The sequence below is a fragment of the Apus apus genome, chromosome 1 (genome assembly GCF_020740795.1).
Source record: "Apus apus isolate bApuApu2 chromosome 1, bApuApu2.pri.cur, whole genome shotgun sequence".
Lineage (NCBI taxonomy): Eukaryota > Metazoa > Chordata > Aves > Apodiformes > Apodidae > Apus > Apus apus.
This window is the reverse complement of record NC_067282.1, coordinates 109,745,098-109,765,154: the sequence shown is the minus strand read 5'-3', so window position 1 is coordinate 109,765,154 and position 20,057 is coordinate 109,745,098. Positions and strand designations below refer to the sequence as shown.

At 37.0% G+C, this 20,057-nt stretch overlaps 1 protein-coding gene across 16 annotated transcripts in view; it reads left to right on the top strand.

The window, feature by feature from the left end:
• The window catches only part of CNKSR2 (connector enhancer of kinase suppressor of Ras 2), a 475,055-nt gene that overhangs the window by 144,179 nt on the left and 310,819 nt on the right, over positions 1-20,057 (top strand). For all 16 annotated transcript variants that reach the window (XR_007888446.1, XR_007888445.1, XR_007888447.1 and 13 more), the window contains 3 exons: positions 15,570-15,618; positions 16,510-16,682; positions 18,554-18,627. Coding sequence is in view for 13 of the 16 variants with exons in the window: in XM_051608949.1 (XP_051464909.1) it covers positions 15,570-15,618; positions 16,510-16,682; positions 18,554-18,627 (296 nt within the window). In the remaining 3 variants the exon portion in view is untranslated. The remainder of the gene's footprint in view (positions 1-15,569; positions 15,619-16,509; positions 16,683-18,553; positions 18,628-20,057) is intronic.

Below are 20,057 nucleotides of genomic sequence, written 5' to 3'. Positions count from 1 at the left end.
ATATTTTCAGATATTTCTTGCCTCTTACAGACCCCTTCAGTGAAAAATATAGGAAAATGCTTTTTAAAAGTTCAGCTCAAAATGTATGTATTTAGGTGTTCTCAATACAGAAAAGAATTTACCAATCCTCATGATTTTGAAAACTTGATAGTCTAACTATTTAAGTCACTGATTTTCTCTTACTCATCCTATTCCTCTTTGCAGAAAGGCTGAAAGGAACGAAACAGAGAAAGTACTTGAATGTAAAGAACCTACATTTTTAATTAAAATAATTGAATAGAATAGGCATGTATTTATGAAAACTTTTAATTGTAGTACTCAGTATCTTGCATTTAGGGAAGTACAGAACATATGTATATTAGTTTTCTAATAAAGTTGTGCACAAGTTACCCATCCATTTCTCTCAAAAATCTTCCTAATAGAAATGGCATCTAATAAGCTTGATATACTGGAAAAGTACTTACCAAAAAAATCAAACCAAAACCACCCCACAGAAAAACTAAGTTTATTATGAAGTTAAGCATCACAGTATTTAAAGAGTTTCTGTTTGATGAATTTTTGTTACAGATATTTTTAATTAAACAAAAATAAGTTTGTAGAGAAAAAAATAGAAAATCAATTGCACAGATTTTAAGTAGGTGTCTGAAATCTAGGATGTCATTGTACCATTACAACAGATGGAGTTGGTACATTTTCTTCTTCAAAATGTTTAAAGTCCAACTATGGCAGTACTTAAATATCAAGGCTCAATTTTTCTTTTTCTCTTCTGTTTTCACAGTTGTCTATAGTTAGCCTTGTAATTACTATAGACTAAAAGTCTAGCAGTTCATATCAAAGTCTGTTTTAACCTATGTGCAGAGTGAAAAATATTTTCCATATGTAATTTCCAACATTTTTGTTAACATTTGAATTAGCAATGCTTCTTCTTTATAGTCTTCCATCTACATTTAAATATTTGTATTAAAATAGTACTGAAGCTTGCAGTATGATTATAGACTCACAGGCATCAATCCTGAGCAAGGAAAATTTGTGGCAAATTAGCCTTTTGCAGTCTAAATATAATTGTGCATTTACTAGCTTCCACTGTAATGGCAGGAAAACGCAGACGCTGTTGAAATTTCACAAGTGACATTTTTTCATGATATCTAGCCTTTTCAAAAATAGCTTTCTAAGACTAGACTTCAAGTAGGGTCCTGGGTGCCTCAGCAATACAAGTCCAATAGAATGTACTGGTATAATGCCCTGGTTTCTTCTCTAGTACTTGTATGTTTATGAAGGTCCAGCATAGCTTGGCTCTGGTAAAAAATGAAACACTGGGATATCCCTCCTTGGAGGTCACTCTAGTATTTCTGACATTTACATCCCTTTCTTGTGTAGGTTACACTTGTTATATCTCACCTTAGCTTTTGTAGCTTATTGGGGATGTGGGAGAGCACTTTGGCCTGTTCTATAACTTCAACTTATTGTTAATTTTCCCATCAATGAGCATGTAACAAGAAAATAAGTCTGTACGGTATTTAGGTCCACATGTGTGGAAATGGAAGGAGCTCACCATTCTACTGTAGAAACAGAGCTGTGTAGGCTCATGAAGTTACAGAATAATCTGATTTGGAGTTATTTAAAAATACTCAATGTCTATTCAGAGGCAAAAGTGCTGGTAAAATGTTTCATATAATGCAATGTAGAGTAGAATACCCAATTTAGCCATGAAGGCATCATGAACACCTAGCTTGTATCCATTTAACTTGTCAGCCTACTTAGTATAGTTCAGGTATAGAAGGCCTTTTGCTCTGAGAAACAGTAGGAAAGAACAAGTTTTAAAATTCAGTAAGGGGAAGACAGGTAAGAGCAAGAAACATAACAGAAAATTCTTACATAGTGCCTTCATGAGTCTGAAACACTGTCACGTCCCACAGCCACAAATGTCCCACTGGCTGCAGGCAGCTTTGAATGCAAACTCATTGGCACAAGTTGGGCTTCTTTTAATTGGAGACTCTTAGTTTTATTTATCTGATTCACACAGAAGATCAGCATCTCTCGTGTTCTCAAGCTTTTTCACTCCAAAAATAAACCATCTAAAAGATACTATATGTATTCCTTTGTTTGAATGCAGCACTTTATAAATTTAACAAACACAGAACAAGTAACAAAGATAGTGGTTCTGTTGTTAAAATCAGTGTAGGAACTTCACCTGGCCGTAAGTGAACTTTGTGGCATATATAACAAACAAAATGCTGAAAGAGTTAACCAATAAGCGAAATGCCTCACTCCATAAGGTACTTGTGACAGTTGGAAATTATTTGGATAGCCATAAATTTGCTGTGTTAAAAGGTAATCTAGGTATTCCAACTGGGGTTGGTAAAAAACTGGTCTGAAATATATCTTCTATATTTCTGAGAGAAAAGGCAAGAGAGAAATAGTAATATAAATTCCTTGCTAATGGGAGATGGTATTGTATTAGTTTTAGACCAGTGCAATCAACATAGAGGAATAGAGAGGCCTCCTGGGTCTAAGTCCTCTGCTATTGCAATTAATCACCTTCATTTAATCCTATTCATATATATATATATATATATATATATATATTTAACTCCACATTCAAACATGGTATAAATTGCTGTTGCTAACGATGGGACCAGTGAAAGGTGGTAAACTGGGTGAATGGATGGCCAGTTGTCATAATTCCAAGAAAATTTTGGATGGGGAGAGGAAAGAGAACACAATTGTAATTAGCCTGCCAGCAAGAGAAAGGCATTGCTTCTAATCAATTTGCTACAGAAACAAATCCAAATGCCTCAGAAACTAGCATAAAGTGAATAGGATAATTCAGTCTGGGAAGGACCTCAGGAGGTTTCTACTCTGGTCTTCATCTCAACACAAGGCCAGCTCTAAGGTGAGACAAAGCTTCTTAGGGCTTGCCCAGTTCGGTGTCGAAAACCTCCTGGGGTGGAGGCTGCTCAAGCTCGCAGCCAACCTGCTGCACTGCTTGGCTGTCCTCATGGCAAAAAAAGTTGAAAGTGAGCAAGGAATCAGGGGTTTCAGCAGCAGCTGAGAGGATAGCACCTTGCTCAGATTTAAGGCACAATTTCTGTTGTTTCATTGCTGTTCAGCTAAAATCATCTTGTGAAAGTGAGTCAATGATCTCATGTGTGGTTTGCCAGTTCTGTACTCCTAGTCCTTTGAACTTGAGACTGAAGACAGTGGATGTGCATGTGTGGCTTTTGTATTTGAGTTCTGGTTAAGCACACATGTTGTGAAATAGTAATATTTTGTCTCCTCAGGAGAGAGTGCTAAGTTCTTTTAATTATATAGAATAATATCTGCATTGTTCCTCTCACAGATGAGAGAATATTTTCACATCTGCATTATCTCTCTTTGAAAGAAGCAGATAATACCATTAATTTTCTCCTACTGGGGAAGTGGTTGCCAAAATGAAATTTGAAGGTATTGACTATGTGAGATTTTATATGTATTTCTATATACTCTGTCACTTTTATTAAAGTCCAGAGTTAACTATTGCAGCAAAGCAAAACGCTCTAGAGATGAGGTACAATTGGTTTATGGGCCATCATGAAGCACAATTGGAGGGGTTTTTGTGGAAAAAAAATATTTTTAAACTTTCACTATTACCTTCTTTCACATCTGACCATGAGGGAAAAAATGCTTAGTTATAATTTCTTTCCATGATGAAGCTGGAGAATTCTTTAAAAATAAGAGAGTCATGGTAAAGGTCATCTAGTCCAGCTCTGCCAGTCTAGATTTATTCTAGAGCATATGCTCTGAAAGTGTAATTTTACATTGTCAAGAGATGTAGATCTATAGACTAATAAATCTCCCAACTCAAAACATTTCGTCATTTCCTTTCACATCCCCATTCTGTATTTTTGTTATCTATTCCAATTAATAATTTCAGGGTGTATCCTGCTTTTATTACATGGTAGAGGGAGGACTTTTGCCTTTGTAGGTATTAATACGATACACCAATAAGCTACATTACTTATAGCTGGTACAATCAAAATAGCATAGTTGAGATTTATTTTTTAAATTCAGGATAAGTTATTTAGTCCCTCAGCTATTCCCCTTTGATAAAGAAGAGATTAAGCACAGTGTATTGTAGCAGAGAAGTGTATGTTATGCATTGCACAGAGGGGACTCAGCACGAATCCCAGCTGCAATATGGTGGGGAGTGTCACATCTGTGAGAACTTCCATCTAGGTCCCGACTTCTTAACTGCCTTCTCTCTTCCCTCCTTTCTCCATGAGGAAAAAGGAGGTATCAGGGCTGTGAGAGCAGTGAACCAAGGGCATTAGCTGGCATGTGTCATGAACACTGGCATTCTAAAAAACTTGTACTCTGAGTGGTGAAAGTGTTGTTTGAATTAAGGGTGTGCAGATGCCCATTACCATTTTATCAAAATGCTTTGACAAGCAGCACAATGATTTCTGAACAAGTGATATTTTAGTAGTGATTTTGACTCTGCAGGAGTCTCTGCCCCATTTCTCTATCCAGCTTACCCAGCGGTGGCCCCTCAAACCTCTTGCTGACACACAATGTGGGAGATTGTATGGTTGCACCTGGGAAGAAAATGGCTCTTTGCAGCAGTGCTGCTGCTGAACAGAAGCTGTTTTATTAGGTGTTTCTGTTTTACTGGAAAGAAGTGCTTGTTGCTTAGCACCTCATCTCTGAGTCAGCCAATCCATTCCCACTACTGTACTGTGAAGGAAAAAACCTTCATACTTTTCGTATAGCAATAACTGCATTTTGTCTATTTATCAATATTTCTCAAGTATATACCTTTGCTTTCAGATTAACCCAAGTCAATAATTCCAACACTACAGAGTTCTGACTTTCAAGTGAAGTGTAAAACTAATTTTGTAAGCTGATTTGTACCCATAAGGTCACCATACCCAGCACAGAATTAAAAAGATCTAATGTTATCTTTCCCCACCTTCTGGGAAGAGCTGTTTCATCTTAAGCTTTGAGGAAATTTCACTAAGTTCCAGCAAGCACTGTGACTTTTATCCTGGAATGAATTTTTCTTTTTCTATCTTAATTCCTAGGTGCAATGGAAGTGCTTGGTATGAATTTTAACCGAATGTGTAATGGCTGAGGTACAAATACCCTTTCTCTTATTTCCCCATGGAAACTTCCTCTCTGTTCAAGATCTTGTTATTTCCTACAGTCAAGAGCTGCCTGAATTTAGCCCTGATATGTAACTATTACCACCATTATTGCTGCAAGCCATTCCCAGTTGCATGGCACAACAACAAAGGGCACAAAGCACTACATTCTGGAAATGTCATGAAGGGTACAATCTCCAAGACTTGGAAATTATTATAAGGATATATCCTTAACACTAATATAACCAGTAGATATAGTTTTATCCTAATTAATAGCACTACTTAAAAGGACAATATTTGGATCTGTGTTTTAACTTCTAGACATGAGCAAGGAAAGCATTTTGGTGGCTGTAATTTGTCTTGTGCATCTCCTTTGCTAAGACTTTCTCGTACACACAACTGTGCACTGATTTCCTGTTTAAGCAGAGCCCTTGTAAACTCCCTAGCTCCAGAAAAGTACAATTGTCTGTTTTATTGATTTTTCCACCAAAACCATAATATTTTTGAAAATCAGAATTAGTTTTCTTTTTGTTTCACTGTAAGAATATTATGCCTGGGTGCCAAGAGAGAATAGCTTGCAAGAGAATATCTTCTGTAAAGCAAAAATCTGTATTCCCTGCTCTGCCCTTACTCATTATAAAGTACCTGTGTCCATTGTGCTTTCCTCTGTCATGCAGTCAAACTGAACGATCTGAGAGGGATCATGCTGAGGGACACAATCAGAAGTGTTGGTAAGTGCTCCTTCAGAAGGAGGTGTGTATGTACTCTTTCCATCATAAGCAAGCACCTAGGTGTTGTAGAGGGTATGGGACCTTTACTTTAAGCTAATGACTTTTCATCTAGGAGGGTCATGGACCTGATGCAGGGTTTTGTAAATGCCCTGGGATTAACTTCTGTGGTGTTTTACACTAGTTTAAGTTTTCTTCTCAGAAGGTCCAGGACCAACCATGCTGTGCCACAGACCACAGCTCTAATCTGACATAGATGACTTGCAGAGTAAGTTTCTTAAATTTGCTTGGTCAGCCTTACGTCTAGGTTTGGTGGTCAGGGCAAACCACAAACCACAGGGTAGAATTGTTCTCTATTACCCCTCCTCCACCGTCCCAAGGGAAAACAACAGGGGAATAAGGAAGGGAGACCTAAAGGTTGGAAATTAAAACTGGAACAGGTTTACTGTAACATGAAGAGGGGAGTAACACATAGGATGAGGAACAGATATATAAATTTATATACAAATATATACAAAACCAATCTTGATGGTCACAGAAATAGGTAGGTGAGGGTCCTTTGTGGAAAGGCCAACTTGGGAGAGGGGTCTGTGTCTCTTCATAGCACCTGATGGATTTGGATTCTGCAGAGCATGTGGTGAGTTAACGGGAAAACAGGAGCCTCTGAGGAAAGCAACAGCAAGGAACAGCAAGGAAGAAAGGTTGTCCTGACTTTTGTAGTGTATGGCAGGAAGTAGGAGGGAATATTGACCCCTCTCTGTTCTGACCCTCCCAAGTCCTTTGGGGTCCTAGAGACCCTCTCCCTCATTCCTCCTATTGGTGCAAAAAAAATTAGCTGGACCCACTCAAACCATAACATTCTTTTTGTTTTAATATTTAGTTAAATGTACATAAGAAAACCTACCTTTCCTGTGCATAAGACAGAAATTTTCTAAGCAAAACTGGATTTTTCCTAGAGGAAATTGCATTGCCTGGAAGAGGTTTGTTTGACTCACTGGTGTCTGCTGCAGGGGCAACACAGCGATCCACGAGGCTTCTGGAGTACAAATGGGGTGACTTGACTCAGTGATACCGTGTGAAAGGACAACAGACAATGGTCATAAATCAAAATACAGGAAATTCCATGTAAACATAAGAAAAAAAATGCTTTTACTGTAAAGATTGTTTAACTGGAGCAGGTTGCCCGTTGTGTTTGTGGGGTCTCCATCTTTGGAGATACTAAAAACCCAATTGGACATGGCCCTGAGCAACCTGTTCTAGTTGACCCTGCTTGGAGCCACTGAGGTGGATGAGACAATCTCCAGATGTGCCCTCCTGCCTCAGCCACTCTGTGGTTTTCCGACTGGTCCATTCTCTTCAGTAAGAGATGAAAATGGGAATTGGCCTGGGGTAGAAATCAAAGTAAAGGGTTAAATACTGTTATGTAACAGGTGATAAGTTTCTTTTTCTTTCTTAATTGGATGCAGTTGAAACATACAGAGTGATGGAACAGCTGATGCATGTTGGACTTTTGCCACTGAAGAATACATACAGTTTTTGAACTTTCCCTTTCTCTCTTAGATTACTTACTGTCAATAAAAGCAGTGTGGGAGGTACAAAAATTACATGTTTCAGAGCAGATGTAGAGCAGAAGAATGATCTCAGAATAAATTATTCTAATGAACAGCACTTGTCTAGTTTAACTTTTTATCCTCATTTACTTCAGGCAGCTATGACAGTGCTGCAGTCCTTGTTCTGTCAGTTGAAAAGACAGTGGGGGAATATGAGAACTCTGATTTAAATTTGGTATTGTCCAGAAGTTGTACTGCTTCAGTATTTTAATTAAAGAGTTCTGTGGCTTAAAGACTAAGAAGGAAAGTCTTTCCCTGGTGGTGGAAATCAGGACCATTGTATATTATTTTCTCAACATGGCCTGAAGATTTTTTAAAAGTTTTAGTTTTTATGTCTTGCATGCATTATGCTAACTTTGCACAAACAATCCTCACTACTTGTGTAACTGGAAATTTGCATCCTGCTAATGCAGCATTTGCATCAGAGTCCCACCCCCCCTCCCCATGTTACAAGCAAACGTTTAGGGATGGGGGAATTAATAACAATCTCTGAACAGAAAAGCTGGGCTTGATGCCCCATTTCAGGCAACCACAGTTCTGTCCTTAGCTAGCATATTATTCTTGGACAACCAGCTATAGGAACAGTTGTATGAAAAGATTAGACACCTTTAAAATTATCAGCCCTTCTAGACTAGGTAATAAAAAGAGCATGCTGCTTAAGTAATGTAGCCATTGCCTACAATAGAGGCAGCTAGAAAGTCGGGAGCTTCAAGGTCTCAGGCTGCATTTCTTACAGTGAAAAGCTCTTAGCATGTTCCTCTTAAGACACATAACGGAACTTTATCCTGTGGTCACTAACAAAATGCATGCATTGTGAATTAATGGTCAGAGTTCCAAAAATACAGGAATCCAGTTAGAACTCTGTGCTTGATAGATGGCATAGCCATGTACTGTAGATCTCCTACTTCCTAGAAGCCTGTCATGAAGCTACTATGGGGGAAAAAGAGAAGGAGTGGGAACAGGAACAGGGCCATTGGTTGTCAGGTAAATGTAGAAAAATATTTTTTCTAAAATTTACTTTTTGGCTGCTGACAAGAAAACTATTGCTTTGCCAACTTTTGCTATTACACATTCATTTGGCCTAGGTATTGAAACACCTTTTGCAGTTCTGGAAAACCAAAAGTGAGGGAGGAAGAGCAGTATACAGGATAATGTACCAAACCATGAATTCTGGGATCTGTTCTCCCAGTGACTGTTAATGTGTCTGTGCCTCTCACAACCCATTTGACAGAACCAGTGATTCATGCTTCTCTCTGTCTGAGAGACCTGCCATTTAAAAGAGAAGTATCCACAGGGCATTTGGTATAATGAATTTGCCTTACTTGTTGAAATCTTTTTGTTTGTACTACAAAAGTTCACTTTTAGAAGTCTGTTCATATATAATTGTTATACTGTGGCTTGGCATTAAGTTCTTAGCTAGAAACTTAGTGAATGCTGGCCTTTGAAACCCAGGTATGGTGTTTTTATTAAAGAGTGTGCTCAATAGCAGAGTGAGCAGTGCAGGGAGAGCAGAATTATCCGTTACCAAAGCACCAAAAGATCAAGATTTGTTTCAATAAATTGTGGTTTGGGGAGTCAAAACTGACGGTTTCAGGGAATTATTATTTAACTGTGGAACCCTTTGTCTATAAATCACTTCAGATTCCAAGTCACCATGGATTTATGAATGACTTACATATGTATGATGGCTGTTTTGTCAGCCTGTAACTTTAGCATAGGAAGTACTTTTGGATTTTCTTTCATAAATTCACTGCTGTGCTTTTGTATTAGATTTTTGTCTCACATGGACCATGTCATGTACTGTGTTTGCGTTTTACCTATCCAGAGTGAAGCCCCACTTTTAGAAAGGTTGTGTAAACTAGAGCTTGCAGTATATTAAAAGTACTTTATTCACAACTTAGTGCCACTTGCTACTGTTTTGGGGCAACTAAATAGTTGTAGCCACAGATAAATCAGAGAATACTGAATGTATGAGAAGTTCAAAATCCTGAAGTAAATAAAAATGAAAAAATAATCAGCAAAATATGAGAAAAGGTAATGGACTAGTAGAGTTTGTGATTACAGGAGCAGGAATATTTCATAAAACACCCTGCATGACCTGACAAATCAGATATGCCCAGTACGAGATTTTTTTACAGATACTCATTCTGTTCGCAGTCTTTGAACCCCAGTCAACACAGAAAACTATTCAAGCAAGGCAGTGAAGTCTTTGCCTTCCTAAACAGGGTCATAACTTAGAACATGTCTTTCCTTATCTCACTTCTTAGTAGATAGGTTTTTGTATGTAATGTCACCCATAGTTGCTTCATTTGACCTGTAGTCCTGGTAACTGACTACTTCAGCACATCAAGTCATGTTTTGTATCTTCTCCCCTGTGCTCCCCTGGGTAGAGTCCTGTGTGGCCCAGTTTCAGCTCTTGTTCCAAAAAGCTGCCTTGCAGATATCTGGTGTGGACCTGATTAGCTTCAAGACCTAGCTGACTACGAACAGTAATCTTTTTGCATACCGTGGGGGGAAAACATAATAACAGGTCAATACCTGGCCTTACTGTAAACAAAATGGTTATCTGTTGTGAATGAAATTCTGCTGCTGATTGGCAAGAGGTTTCAAACTTTCTAAACTCTCATCACAGAAAGGGACATCTCTGTGCTGGGACACCTCTACACTGGGACACTAACACAGCCCTGTGTCATCTGCTAATATGTGGACAGTTATCCTGGAGTAGAGATGTCCTAGTGGAGAGATGTCCTACTGGAGAGATGTCCTGTGTAGAGCTGGCAGCAGAGAGTTGTCCTAGACCCCTCTGATCAAACCTTTGTAAAGTAGTTCTTGAAAACTATCTTTTCCAGAAACATCCATTAAAATAATTAATACTATCTATTGTTAGCTTTTAATGGAGACTAAACAAGATGGTAAACACAAAAGATTTTGGCAAAATGCTCTGCTGGGAGTACTCTTAAGCATGAGTTGCTAATCGTGACAAACAGTGTTACAATGCAATATAAATAGCTTTGATTTTTTTCCCCTTTTTAACTCTTATTTTTGCTCTGAAATTTTGGATCTCAGCATACCAACTACAGAGGAATATGTATATGTAGTGTATGAAAACTATGGAAACACAACATTGCCAGTGTGGTTTAAGTATCAAGTGTGAGAGATCGATCAAATAATTGGCAGCACCAGCTTTCTTTTTTTCCAGATACTGGCTTTTTCATCTGCAGTAGAAAGTTCCAGTAATCTGAAATGTTACAAGCTACTCTGCTGAAACTAGAGAAAGTTATCTTACAGTAAAAGAGGGGAACTGTCTGACAGTAAATAGTTCCTTAATATCTAAACTCTCAGTTTGAGAAAAATTGAATTTTACTTGAGCTCTCTAAAAAGCAATAAAGATACTTGCCATTTTCCTTTCCAGTCAGACTGAGCTCAAATTCAGGTAAAAGAGTTGGATATTATTATTTCCATAACCTGGTTCTCTCTTCCAGCTTTCCAAAAAATGAGTGAGTGGAAAATCTCTATAGAAAAGTGAAGAAACAAATAAGCACTTAAAGAAGCTGCCAAATTTAGCACTAATTGCTATGGCCAACCCAGATTTTCAGAGAATTTTAAGTTATGATCTTTTCTGGTAGAACTACAAATTCTGTAACGATGAGGGAAACCATGTAATTATTAGAATATATCTACTTTTTGGACATGGATGTCATGGTCTCTTGTTCACACAGGGTGTTTACATCAGCTCCTACAGACACTCTTATATAGGCATAGTTTGACCTCACATCTTTGGACTTCCTCCTCAGATTCTTGAAGTTTGGCGAAATAACCAGTCCTCTGAAATCAGTAGCTTTGTTAACCAATCTGCTTGTCTTCTACTTTTATTTGAGGTATCAACTGGAGTTGAAATTTTATAACTTTCATCACAACATGAGTTTTATCAAATATTCGTCAATCCTGATAGCTGTTTCACTCCAATTTAATACTAGTATTGAAAGATCAGATTATTAAAATTCCTATTTGACACCAAATAAATTGATTGAAAATTAAATTATTTATCACTTATTTAAATTTGTTTTTACAAATAGAGAGCTGTTATATTACTACTAAGTAGTTCATAATAAATACTGACATTTTCAGGCTTCTGAATGTTCATGACTAGCTTTCAATCTTGCCTTCTGCACAAATATGCAGAAGGTGTGGTACTAACCAAGAATTAATACTTTATTCCAAGAGCCAAAAGCCGACAGGAAACTGGAAAATTCTTGAGGGTGAGATGAAAAACTGGTGGTCTCATTTCTTGAAAAATGTGTGTTGTACATGTAATTACGCTGATGTGTGATCATGTGCATGCAGCTATTATTGATTATACCATTTATATGTGACTATTTTCCTGCTAAAGGAGCAAACAGTTATACGTCCTCGGTGACCTCTTTTGTTAGTATGAACCTCCACATGGAGAATTTTACTATGTTGCTGTATTATTGCACTATAATACTAAAAGCATGGAAAGTTGTACTGTAGGGCAGATTGCTATTTACAGCATTGCAGTCTTCTGATGGGCTTTCAGAACTCTGTCAATCATTTTGAAGAGTGTCAAAGTAAATATAACCCACATAGCAAGTTTGGTAATGAACTGTTGCAGGAAGAGAGGAACTGTTCTGGCTTTTCCATGCACAATGAAATGTCCATTGACTGATGGGATATGCAGCTAAGCCCGCAGGTAGGGCTAGAGGTAGCCTTAGCACCTTTGTTAAAAAGAAGCAGAAACATAACAAAAATGCCATTAATAAATGATGTTTTATTCCTCCTGAAATACATGTGCTTTGGTGGCTGCTGATAGCAAAGGCAGACATATATATATACCTAAAATATTTATTTTATATTCTACTTACTTGTGTGTTGAGTTGAGGTGTATTATTAAATACGACAAGCTCAAACATCACATATTACAGGAGAAAATTGCTACTTTCAAAAAACTAAGACTCATGGTATTCAAGGGATTTTTTATATTTATTGAACATCAGGTGACACCATGCTTTTGGATAATGGAAAGTTTTGGTAATTGTATTTTGGGCAACTGGAAAGCATATAATTCAGAATATAATTAAACAGTCTCAAATTTTCTTCAGGAGTGACAATATCTATCTGGGACAAGGTATTCATCTATTCCCTGTTTTCAGTGGCAGTCTCATTTCCATTTTGTTTATTATTTTGAGTTACTAACAATTTTCTTTAGTATAGAATGCTGTTTTCTATTTCGTTTCATGCTTGCTCTCAGAATTAGTAGAAGAGATGAATTCTTGGAAACTGGGACAAGATGTATGTGTAAGCAGTTGCCCAAAGCTCAAGATGTATCACAGTTAGAATGCAGTGAACATATGCTGAAATCTGGCCTCGTGGGTGGGTGGTTAAACAGTATCTTGCTGCAAACTTGCTTTAGTACAGCTAAATTTCTGGCTTTAGTGTGAATCCATATTTTTAGGGTTGATGGCATTAAAAAGAAGTGTTTATATTATTTCCATATTTGCCACAGCACATAATTAAGCTGTAAAAGAGGAAACATTTTGGTTGTCTGCGTTAGGACAGGTTGCTTAAAGAGGCAGTAAAATCTTGCTCTTCGAATACAGTTGGATCTAGGCTGGGGTTGACCCTGAAGAGCATGATTCAGCATTGGCTTCAAATAAAGCCTTGCTCTAAGCAAGAGGAAGGACATGACCTCCTTCATCAATCTGTGATTCTAAACAACACTGCAAAAATGGCATTAAGCATTATCTAATAAGTGGGAGGAGGCTGCAGATTGCATTTGATTATTTCCTCAAAAAAAGCAACAGAAGCAGCATTTTTAGATTTCATTCTCACTTGGGCTTTTTTGGATGACATATCATGTGAGTTTTAAAATGAATGGCACCAACTAATACATACTGTTTATCTATTTTCTGGGGAAAAAAGAAAAAAAAAACCAAACCCGCAAACATAAAAAAGGTGGCGTTGTTTTTGCAAAGGACAAACCAACTGAAAGTCTGAAGTCTATGTAAAATAGTTTAAAGTGTTAGCTAAAATCACTGAAGTAATTTGAATAATTCCTAGGAACTTCACTCTGTTATAGATTTTGTCATTAATTATAATTTAATTTCATGAGCTAATTTAGAATAATAATTTAATTTCTATTTTGCAGTATGGTGTAGTGTATGGAAAAATGGCTAGATGTCTAAGTTACGTGCTGTCTTCCTATCAAAAACTGATACCCCTTCATTACCTTTTCTTCCCAAAAACTGAGAGGTTGAGAGGTGCAAGTTCAAGTTTCCAAGTTCAGTTAACAGGTGAAACATTTAAAGAGAAGGCTCTTCATACTGTTTTAATCTGCTTTCAAAATCACCTATAAGAAAACCAAGAGAAGGTTTTCTTTTTCTCTTTTGGCAGAGTTTTCTGTGAAAATATTAGTGAAGTCAAGCAGCAGAATAAAATTCTTGGGGTTGTGAACTGAGAAGTGCTAACGTTTTGGGTTTGCGCATATGTGTGTTTTTCCAACCACTTTAGATTAGGTAAGATTTTCTAAGCACCTAAGAGGCAGTTATTTGCACACTTCTGCCCAGACACCCTAATACTCCTTGGCGATACAGATCTCTCTTAGTCCTATGCAGGTCGAAATATTTCATGTGATGTAAGTTGGGATGATGTTGCTGTCTCAGCTTGCTGAGAGCTGATGCCAATTGAATTGATACCGGTAGCAGCAGAAAACAGACAAGGGCCAGGGGATGAAAACAGATGGGCTCTTTTTATCTTCCCAATGGAGATCCATTTTGGCCACCTGAGATGGCAGTACAGTTGAGTAACTTTCTTCAAATATGATCTACAAGGAATCAGCACATCTACCGAGACAGCAAATTTTGTATATCACACTTCATTATCATTGTATTGCTGGTAACTTACATGGACATGTTAGTATTTGCTGCTTGAGAATGTCTTAGCTGTGTGGTGAGACATTCCTTGGAAGCTGAGCCTCAGGCCTCCTGCATGTGAGCTCAGGTGCATGGGAAGCAAGAAGCAGAAAATGAAAAGCAGCACTCTGAATTGAAAAGGGAGCCTTGTAAGCTGGAGCGAGGGTTTGTCTTATCTGCTAGGACAAGGATTTGGACTCACAGGAATGATAGTGCTTTTACTTAGATTTATTTTTATCAAGTGGCACAAAAGCTTTAATTTTTGTATTGATTCATGGTAAGCTGAAAGAAGAGGCTTTAATACTCAGACTCTCTAATGGGGCTTTTACTTAGTTTCAGTACTAATACGTTTGTCCATCTTTATAGGAAACTAAAATTCAAAACAACTAAAATGACATCTTTAAATTCTGAAATTATTAATTACAGAATTATTTGTTTAATTCACTAGAGTGATGGTAATTATCTGAGTTAAGTTTTTTAACAGAAATTACCCTAAAATATAATTACCCATTACCATTTTTAATAAGCTAGGATCTTAAATACAGGAATAATTTTCATCCTGTCTCAGTGCCAAGGCAATGGGTTGCTTCATGGGAGTGGATCAACTGAAGAGAAATACAGTCAAAATCTGGTAAAAAATGATGTGTTTTCTATTTCATAATATTTATTTGGGTGACTTTTTCCCAATTCTGATTTAGCAGAGTTTTATTGGTATCTTTACAAATATTAGGCCTGGTTTTGAGCATATTGTCTGATGTTCAAAAGACATATTGTATATATGCTTTCATACTTGCATTAGGCAAAGTGTTAATTTTCATGTTTTCATATTTATGTCAGGAAGACCTTAATTAGACAATGTATTAGAAATGCACAGGCTGTGTAGCTTCACTATCATACTAACCAATACTAAAAAGTATGAGAGAACATTTTAGAGAGAAACTTCAATTGTTTTGGCAAACTATTTTGTGATCTATTTTAAGATGTTTCACTATGTGATTTAGGTTTACAACCTCAAGAACAAGTGAACTAAAATTACCTTTTTTTCTTAGGCCTAGAAGTCTGTTGCCTGGTATTACCTAGTGATGACTTTCAGTGTTCGCAACATTGCACTTCTGTTTTGATAAGGATGTGATTGAATATAAGCACTGTATTTTCACTTCTTCCATTTTTATTTTCTTGTAGACATTTCAGCAGTCTTCTCTACAGCAGAAAAGTAAAAAGAAGAACAAAGGTAAACATTGCATTTGTTTTCATAGGTTGGTAGGAAGGAATTGCCAACATTAACATTTACACAGTATCTGAGGAACTAGAACTTATTAGCTCCAATCTTCAGTTCAGCTGATCACGTTGAGGAAGTGTTACTTCATTAGTGATGTCTCACAGCTTCCTAATGCTCCTCTACCTGCATATATCTGCTGTTTTGTTCTTTTCTTTTCTTTTTTTTTGGTTGTTGTTGTTGTTTGTTGGTGTTTGGGGGGTTTTTTGTTTGATTTGTTTTTTTCAGTATTTAGACTTTAGCCTCTTTGAGGCCTGAGCTGTGTGTTTTTCCAGCAGCCCTTGTTCATTATCAAAGCTGTCGGGTAATTTATATCATAGTAAATTGTCCTTCTTTGATTTGGAAGTACAAAGGGTTTAGGAATTGTTTAGTTGCAAAAAGAGCTGCAAAGAGAGGTTTCTGAATACCCATGAAGTACTTCTTACATAGTTGTATTTGGCAGCCAAGTACATGAATGTATAAGCTGTGGGCTTTAATCTGAAGTGAAATACTAATTTGTTGAAAATTACAACAATTTTTCATATTTTTAAATATCTTGCCCTTCTTTTCTGCATAAAGTCTTATCTTTCTGTGTTGCTTTTTTGTATGGGGTTTGTTGGGTTTTTTTGTCTTATCCATAGAATATGAGCTTGGTGAGGTGCTGAACACTGTTTTTGTTTTTAACTTACAGTGCCTTTTATAGACTTTGTGGTCAAAATAGACAGTTTGTAATAATGTATTCAGGGCAAAATGAAATTGAAATTTTAATTCATTTCTTAGGCAAGTATGCAGTGCTTTCTGGCTAGCTGTCTTGCTGTATGAATGAGCACGTCAAATGCTTTCTCATCAACTCCATGTCATTTTCAGCTCCTATTCCTGGTAAAAGCAAAAGACGGATCTCATGTAAAGATCTTGGTCGAGGGGACTGTGAAGGCTGGCTTTGGAAAAAGAAAGATGCCAAGAGTTATTTCTCCCAGAAGTGGAAAAAATACTGGTTTGTCCTGAAGGATACATCTCTGTATTGGTATATCAATGAAGAGGTAAGGATCTGTCTCAACAAATACCCTGTGTAATGCTGTTGTCATGAGTGAGGGGGAACCCAGTACTTTGAGTGCTTATATATCTGAATAACTTTATTCACCCAAATGATCATACTGAAATGTCCAGAGATATTTGGTCCTTTAAATTCACCTTTTACTACAAGAAGAAGTAGTAATCTTTTCTGTATCCTGCTCTTATCAGTTCCGAACAAATCTATCCTCAAGTCATGGGACTGTAAACTTTAATGATGTGCTGCCTGATGTTCTTTGTTTATCTGTACTAGTGAAATCACCAGAACTTCTGGTAATTAAGGATGCTTTTGTCCTCTCAGTTGTGTTCCCCTGTCATTCCTTCTTTGAAACCTCTGATATTATTTCAGTGCTCAAATATGCTAAACTTAAGAGCTCTGGAGCAGCCCAACTGAAATTTGTGCAGCTTTGGTTGTGCAATGAACACTTGTACACAACCTTTTAAAAACAATGTAATTCCCAATTTTTTCCTGGGAAGATAAAAAGGAAATTGTTCCATGAACAGCATTATAGAAGCCTGTTTTCCCACAGACTAATCCAATTTGTGCCTTGATTCCAGTTTCAGATCAGTTTCCCTAACTCCCTCCTGTTCATCATCCCTCCTCAAGGTCTACTGCGAGGTCTTCATCAGGGTGGTAATTCATATCTAACACCTATGATAACTGCTCACGGGTCCTGGCCAAGGAGCATGTGGAACCCCTCAGTTGTGTCTTACTTTCTCATGGAGAGGGCAGTAATCTGAGTGCCTCTGCTTCCCCCCTGTTCCAAATTTCCCTGAGATTTGCTGAGACTTGGTTATTTTTGAAAGCTCAGCTCCTTCACCAGTGTTTGCAATCACCAATAGATTCAAAAGCTGGCAGAGGAGGCCAGACAAGCAAACAGTGCTCTTGCCAAAATTTTGTTTCCTTAGGCAACCATGCAAAAAAGAAACAGTGTCCTTTCAATTTTAAAGTCCTTTCTAATGCAGAACCTGTTACAATCTTGTACCTTTCACAGAACAAGTCTAATTCCAGCTTTATACATTGATTTGTGTCTTTTATTTGTTTATTTTTAAGAAAGCATGTACTCATATGTATTGTGTATATACCATAAATAGCCATGGACATTCTGAGAAAAAGATATCCTCTGGAATTCCTTTAACATGCATTTGTGTTTTCTGCAGCTTCACTGTCATGATCCTGTATTAATTGCTCAGGCAAAGTTATGAGCAGTTAAATAAGAGGGTCTGTGTTATTGATGTATTAATAGCTTAAAATAAATCACGCTTTCAAGTTGTGAAAAGTCAAAGGAGATCAAATGTCTAATAAAATCAACTACGTGCAAGTCTTCAGGGGACAGGGGAGGAAGGCCAGATAACTTCTCTCCTGGGTTCTGGAGGGAGATGAAAGTAGTTGAAGGCGTATCATGCCTCTTAGATGTGATATCATATAAAGATAGTAAAGAGCACACATAAAAATTTACTTTTTCCCTAATTCGTACAGTAGGCTGCATTTCTCCTTACTAATTAGTCTGTCTTCCCCCAAAATTAGCTAATTACAATAACTAATTGCCTGAATATATTTGGTCATTTTGTCTATTTTCAAATGCTGTTTCAGCTGTAAAATTGTTTGAGAAAACTGGGTATTTAAAACTGTATTTTACACCAAGGGATCTGTCTTACTACTTTGGCAAAAGTCCCAGTGACTTCTGTGGGAGGTTTGCCAAAGCAGAGCATATATTAGTACTCTTTATGTAAGAAGCAGGCAAGTGAGAATATCTTTAAGTTTTCAGTATGGTGGGGTTTTTTTGTTGTTTTCTTTCTGACACCTTAACAGCAATAATATCTAGACATGCCTTTGCAGGATGAAAAAGCAGAAGGATTCATCAGTCTACCTGAATTTAAAATTGACAGAGCCAGTGAATGCCGCAAGAAATAGTAAGTATGCTCAAAAATAATGCAATGATACAACAGAAAAAAGGACAAGGCTTTTCCTTCAAACAGTGACATAATGGACTTTGTTACAATGATCATTTGTTTCTCTCACAGAATAAGGTCATACAGAACTGACAAATTCAGTGTGGTTTCTGTGTGCCATCTTTCCTCAAGAAGGTGTTGTGTTTTGTTTTACTTTATCATGAATTACAGTACTTGACTAGAGCAAAATTAATTAAGAGCAGGAAGGCTATTTGGCTGATTTTATTTTCCTAGATTTCCTTTTTCATTGTTTCCTTTCTTGGTTTTGGGTTTTCTCTTGGTGCATGTTTTTTGGGGGTTGGAATGTATGTATGTGTGGTACATTTAAGTTCAATAAAGAGCTCTAAGCATAATAAAGAGATCATCCAAGTGAAAAAGTCCCCAAGTTCATGGCTGGGAATCAATCTTTAATGTAACTCCAAATTAGTTACCATCATCTCAAAGTTTGCTGACACCGCCTATCAATCCTGAGGCAGACTAAAAAGAAAGTGACAGTGATTTGCAGTATTTTTGAGGTATGACCTAAAGGTCTCAAATAACTTTTCTTCTCACCTAGCTGTGTGTGCTGCTGTCCAGATTTGTGTCATTGCACAAATCCATTTCTTATTTAGATGCAAGTTTAAGGATATACAGCAATGTGACAGGTGTACTCCCACAGAGGTATTTTTAGAGTCATTGTTGCTTAAAACATTTTGTCTTGCCTTCTAATGGTTTCACTGTTCTTTCAAGTCTGTCAAGACCGTGAAATCACTGAAATGTGTACAGATAACAAATTGTAAAAGCGGAATGTTAAGATTTGTTGCACGTACAGTTCTAGAGAAGACACTGACATTGTATCAGTTGGTCTACGTATCTCTTCAGGATGAACTCTACTATTCGTTATGGTCTCAAAAGGCAGAAAATGAAAACTGCTTTAAAAAAAAATACATCAGGTTAGCCTTATTTTCCGGTGTATTTGGGCTACATTACTGAAATTCTTCAGTTTTTCTTTTTTCTTGGGATAACAGCATAAAGTCAACTCATTTCTCAGAATTGCACCCTGCTTAAATTGCATTTTTTACTTGATTTGGTATCTACCAGATAGTACAATATAAAATGTAGCCATGAAAATTCCTTGCTTGAGTGGCAGATAAAGAAAAAAAACCTCTAAGCATCTAGACAACAGATGCTGTTAACAATTTTATAAAGTCAAGTTTTGGGTCTCAGTAACTTAATGAGGTCTTTCTAAACTGAGCAAATGTCACTCTATATCTGCTTTCACTTGCATAATATTTTCTCATGTTCTGATGTGTTAGAGGAATTTTTTTTTGTCTCAATTTTACTTTACTAGCAGTTTTGTATCCCTGTTTTTTTATAACTTGTTTTCATATATTTACATATATGTACACAAA